The sequence below is a fragment of the Orycteropus afer genome, unplaced genomic scaffold, assembly GCF_000298275.1.
Source record: "Orycteropus afer afer isolate SDZICR_OR568_19922 unplaced genomic scaffold, OryAfe1.0 scaffold00032, whole genome shotgun sequence".
Lineage (NCBI taxonomy): Eukaryota > Metazoa > Chordata > Mammalia > Tubulidentata > Orycteropodidae > Orycteropus > Orycteropus afer.
Window position 1 is genome coordinate 18,053,386 of NW_006921619.1, and position 6,000 is coordinate 18,059,385.

General features: G+C 38.9%; 1 protein-coding gene across 1 annotated transcript in view; it reads left to right on the forward strand.

Moving 5' to 3' along the window:
- Positions 1-6,000, forward strand: part of CCDC50 (coiled-coil domain containing 50) — a 104,985-nt gene that overhangs the window by 89,878 nt on the left and 9,107 nt on the right. Inside the window, exons 8-11 of the mRNA XM_042780289.1 lie at positions 1,879-1,994; positions 2,598-2,642; positions 2,753-2,857; positions 4,815-4,894. Of these exons, the coding sequence (XP_042636223.1) occupies positions 1,879-1,994; positions 2,598-2,642; positions 2,753-2,857; positions 4,815-4,894 (346 nt within the window). The remainder of the gene's footprint in view (positions 1-1,878; positions 1,995-2,597; positions 2,643-2,752; positions 2,858-4,814; positions 4,895-6,000) is intronic.

Here is a 6,000-nt window from a genome sequence, read left to right on the forward strand (position 1 = left end):
GTCACAGGCAGATAGCCCTTTTTTTTTTTTAAATGTATTTTTACCAGCACATTAAAATGCGTATGACATAAGCTGCTAAGTGCCTGTATCATTTTATACTCAGTTGGCTTTACGAAGTTTTACAAATTTTCACTCCGTATACTGTAGATGTTTGATTTTAAGACCTCCTAGAATGGATGGGAGAACTGCATTAAATTCCATTTGCTAGGTATCAGTCTGAATTTGAATTCTTGCTTTATAAAAGCACAAGTTTTGTTGTGGCCAAGTTCTGTTTAACTCAATAATGAAGAAACTAGTAGGGCAACAAAGACCTAATTATAAGATCATTTGCAGAACAGGATTTATAGAGTCAGTTGAAAAAAGAGTGCAAAATGAAATTGCCAAATTAATATAAAATTGGTTAAGTTTCCACAGGGCAATAAAACCATACCACTTTTTTTGAGGATACTTTATTGGACTGTAAAATCATAACAGCTTATCATTTTCTGTAGATTAACGTCTAACCTCTCAGGGTCATAAAACATTTACATCTTTCAGCTGTGAGTTATTAGTCAAATATACTGTAATATTTCCCAACAGTGTCAGACTGGCTTGTTACAGAATGCTCTTGCATGATATCAGAGAATCATCAATCATTATTTTCCATTTCCCCTTTTTCCAAGTTTAGGATAAATATTTTTTGAATACCATTATTCTAACAATTTTATCATACTCCTTTAGAATATATCTTAGGGAGAATATGAATAGCAAAAGATAAGGAAGAATTAAGAAGTCAATGAAGAACTGTTGAAAATATGGCTCACCTGATTGAAAACTAGGTGCCAGATTCTGTTTAGTCTACCAAGATGAGGCCAGCCATTTTGTTACTTTCCTTCAGTTGACTTTTTTAAAAAATTCTTTTTTAAAAGCATCTTCCATTTTCTGTAACGACAGCCTTACACTGCCTATCTTCCATTCTTAAATATTTATAAAATCTCCTGTCACCTCTGGTACAGAGTACCCTGAGATAAGTGGGAAGTCTTGCCAGTTGATTTAGATTTGAAATATTGATTACAGTGCAGATGTATTTCTTTATTACAGATATAGAAATAGAGGAATTAATTAGGTCTTACTAGAACATTTTTCTGTGTTTGGAGCACATTGCTTCACCTGTGTCTGGATCTCATTGCTCACAGAGTGCTACTGTTTCTGAGCTCTCTGAATTGAAGTGTGTAAGACTGAATTGGTGATGATGAATTGGTAGATGAAAAGCCTATCATCTCCTCAGGTCTTGATAGCTGAGCCCCTTTAAAACCCAGATTCTGTAACTTTCTTTTCTCTCAATTCTTTCTACTTCAGTGACTTTCTTTTTTTTTTTTTTCTCTTTTCCCTTTCACTTCCTGTTTTGCTAAGACCTCAATTGCAGTTCCTTACATGATTTTTGCCATTGAAGAAACTATATGAGAGAGGAGTTTTTACCAGGCAGGTTCGAGTAGGTAACTTTACTTAAAGGTGTCAATTTTCTGCACTGCCATCCTTCAGACTTGTTGTTGTTGTTGTTTGCCGTCGAGTCGGCCCCGACTCATAGCGACCCCTCCTTGGGTTTCCGAGGCAGTATCACTATGGAAGTAGGATTGCCCAACCTTCCTTCCGAGGAGTGGCTGGAGGGTTTGAACCGCCAGCCTTCTGGTGAGCAGTCAAGTGCCTTAGGCACTATGCTACCAGAGCTCCTATCCTTCAGACTAGGGGGAAAATATTCCAAGTGCACCATACTCAGCAATCATAATTCTGGAGTGGAAGATTCTGCTGTTGTTAGATAGCAAAGAAAACTTACCTTAAATTTTATAACTTTCCAGAAAACAACCTCAGTTATCTCTCATCACATTGAGTTTTGTCTAGGAACAAAACCAAGAGGGGTGAAAGAAGCTATCTCTACTCCATCACGAGTGACCCACAGGGATCAAGAGTGGTATGATGCTGAAATTGCCAGAAAACTGCAAGAAGAAGAACTTTTGGTGAGTGCATTTCACAACAAAAGTTCGAGTGAATCAGTGGGACATTTTTTTTTTTTAAAATGAATTAAATCAACCTTGAGATTATAGTTGAAAAACTTACAGAATTTTTTAATGAGTGGAAAAATCGAGATAAAAGGAGTAGAGTAAGTGTTCAGTTTTACTAAAGAAGCATTGTCAGTAAAACTGTACATCTCTGTTTCTCCACTGTTTATTTATTCTGACACTCCAACCACCTGCAGTAGAGTTTTGTAAAAGTGTACTCAGATGTGGCTGGTGAAAGTCCACCAAATTAAGGCATGTTAATCACAGCTAATTTCAACTACCTGTTTGTTTTTATATACGCAAATCACTGCCATCGAGTCGAATCCGACTCATAGCGACCTCTCTGGTTTCTGAGGCAGTATCACTACAGAAGTAGATTGCCCAACCTTCCTTCCAAGGAGTAGTGGATGGGTTTAAACTGCCAGCATTCTGGTTAGCAGTCACATGCCTTAGGTACTACACCACCAGAGCTCCCATTTTTAAATAGGTCTTTTTTTTAAAAAAAAAATGGGCCATTTGGAGTCCAGTTAAATTTCTCTTGTTTGTGTTTTTTTACTACAGGCTACCCAGGTAGATATGAGAGCAGCTCAAGTAGCCCAAGATGAGGTGAGTTCATGCTAGTTCGTACACTTGTTTAACCAACATTTTCGCAAAATATCTCAGTACTTTCCTATCCACAACTCTCCAGTTAATGATACTGACTGAATGTTGTTTAGGAAATTGCTCGACTGCTAATGGCTGAGGAGAAGAAAGCTTACAAGAAAGCCAAGGAACGGGAGAAATCATCTTTGGACAAAAGGAAGCCTGACGCTGAGTGGAAGGTAGGGGTATATGTATGCTTTTTACTCTCCTGTTTCACTTAGAAATAAAATGAGAAATGAAAAGGGGATTCTGCTTTTAGGATAAGGTCTGCAACTGTAAATATATTTAGGGTATAAAAATATCTGTAATGTATATGTGAAGCCTGACTTTTAAAAATTGTTTCATTATGAAAAATAATAATTCATATATCTGTATAAAATTAATGCTAGGATTAAAAAAGTGATGCCTTTAATTTTAAGATCAACAGAGATATACATGCCTTTCGTTATGAGCTGCTTTTACTGTACTTACAATATGGGAAAAGTTACCATATAGTGCAGGAAAATGTAGTATTTTCAAATTTCCAGTGGCCACTCTCCCTCTCTCTACTTTCTCTGTGTGCTTGTATTATAAAATGCCACCTATTTCTTTTTCCTTTGACATAACTTGATTCAAGACAAACTGACAAAGATACCTATCACTGGCTCATTGCTTGTCAAAGTATAAGAACTGTCTATGAGCTTTGACTGTCCTTCTGCTCATTATTCAGAAATAGTTGAGAAAATAGGCAGTTACTGCTGTAATCTGATTGTTGTGTGTGGTGGTTTTAAGTTCAGTTTAATAGCCTTTACTCATCAGGTACTGTGTGTAGGGTACCACTCTGGACTGAGAGAAAGACAAAGCTAGGTTTTCTTGATAATAGTGTATAATGTAGAGAGGAAAACAAGCTGTCTTCAAGTTCAAACATGTTCAGACAGCTAACAAATACAAGGCCACTCTGGGTGAAGCATTGTGGAAGAAGAGCAGAGGAGAGGAGGAAGAGAATTCATACCACAAAGCTCTTTTAGGGAAGAAGTTTGCGCTAGGTCCAGAATGCAATTTAGGTGTGTATTCATGATGCAGTTGATATTTAGAACTGTTCTCTCCCTTGGACAATTTCTTCCCCTGGGTTTCTGGTTCTATCTCATAGTCTTCACAGTGGTTATGAGGGAAAAGAAGACACATATAAACAATGACAGTGGTACTTCTCTACTATTTTCTGGTGCTTGACCCCTGGTGGCACAGTGGTTGAAGTGCTCAGCTGCTAATAGAATGGTTGGTAGTTGGAACCCACCAACCCCTCTACTGAAGAAAGATGTGGTAGTCTGCTTCAGTTAAGATTATAGCCTTGAAAACTCTATGGGGTGGTTCTGCTCTGTCCTGTAGGGTCACTATGAGTTGGAATCGACTCAATGGCAGTGGGTGAAATTATACAGTTGTCAGTCTCAAAACAAAGTGTTATTTCTATGTTATGTGTTTTTAGCTACCTCTCTTTTACTGTCTTAGTGATTTAAGATTTTTCCTGACAAATGTATTTTATTTTAGTAGAAGGATTCTCAGATGATTGTGCTACAAAAATGAATTGCCCAGGAGTTACTCAGATTCTCAGTTAAATTCAACTAGAAAACTTTAGGCATTTTAAAGATGACACATCAGGAAGGTAAGAGGGATAAGGCCATGTTTCTAGCAGGTATCAAGACTTCTGCAATTTCCAGATTCTAGAACTGGTACTGGTACAATTCGTCTCCTAGAAAATTGACTGGGGCCATTGGTTTCTGGCTTGAAACTCATCAGTCCTAAGTCAAGTGTTAAGAAATAAGTTTGAAAGCAAAAACCTAGATTTTATAGTCTCTGGGAATCAGCCCATTGTTGTCAGCTTCCATGCAGCTGTTCTGTTGATAACACTGTGGATGTGAGCATGTTCACCAATGTTAGCCCATTCATCTGGCTGCACTGACAGCTGCTATATGCCTTGGTGGCTATATTTTTTTCTTCTTGTGTTTAAAAATACTTTATATTGGCTAACTAAATGTAAGTTACCTGAAATTACTGTAAAGGAGAGTTTGACATGATTTCCTTATCTTCAAAATCTCATCTTTCTATTTGTATGTTTGCTGTTTCTGTATGTGTGTTTTTCTTTTTTCTTTTTCTCCTTAGCCAAAAACAGCTAAGTCAGCACTCCCAAAGTCAAAAGAGAATGATGAACCTCACCGATGGAAGAATGACAGGCCAGCACGGTAAGCTGACACCTGAAAAGGAGAGTGAGGAACTTGACTGTGGGGTGAGTGAGGAGATGTCTGTTGCTCGAGAAGGGTGTTTATTTTTTGAAGAGGAGGTACAGAAGCCTGCAGTTGTGACATAGGATTGAGTCTTGGAAGTTAATTCTGAAACTTTGCTTCTAGTTTTAAATCAAGTTGCACAGTCACATCAGGCCGATTTGGGGGAATTTTATAGAAGCTGGATTTAATAGGGAAGGATGTGCTTTTTGTTGGGATGAATCCTGGCCTTTAGATTCATTGAACTAGGAAGGGATGAGGTGTACCATGTTCTTAAGTAAAATTTTAAGTTTTACTTAAATTTCTAAGTTGTAAAATTTTGCTGGGTTTCATGCTCACACTTGTGTGTGCCTGGCATCCACCCATGCTCAGATTCATTTTTATCCGAGTCTCAGTATCTTAGACACACTTCCTTTGGTCATTACAGACTCTCTAAGTCCTGCTAGAGAGATAGCTGTGGGTATGGTTGCTTGAACAATTTCTCTTAGAAAGATCAGCATGAGGCTGGTCCCCATGAGGCAGAGGTCAAAGATGTCCCAAATGTCCAAACTACCGTACCACTTCATCATTTCAGACATTAACTCCTCCTCCTCCTGCCAGTAATTTCCCCAGTCTTAGGGTTCTGTATCTTGCTGTAACGCCTCACAGAACTCACAGACACCCAAGGGTTCCTCTCACATAGTAATGGTGGAGGCTGGCAGGCTGGCGAGTCCCGGGTCCGTGAGTAGGTCTGGCAGATCCTCCCAACTCTCGGGGTTTGATGAACCTCGATCAGCAGATCAGATGTCGGCTGCTGTCCCAAATCCAGGGGTGAGATGAGGATGATCCAAGACACAAAGCCCCAGAGCAAGAGGAGAGTGAATCTTCCCAGGAGATTAGTAGGTATACCCTCAGGGAAACTAAGGGTGGTGATTTGAATTATACCCTCCAGCAAGGCAGGACTCAAGATACATTCCACCTGTGTTGCCCCAACAGAATTAACCTAAATCCCATCACAGAGTCGATTGCCAGTCATTATAGGGAATGACTACTACCAGCTGCCCAGCCAAGTTGATACCTGACCTTAA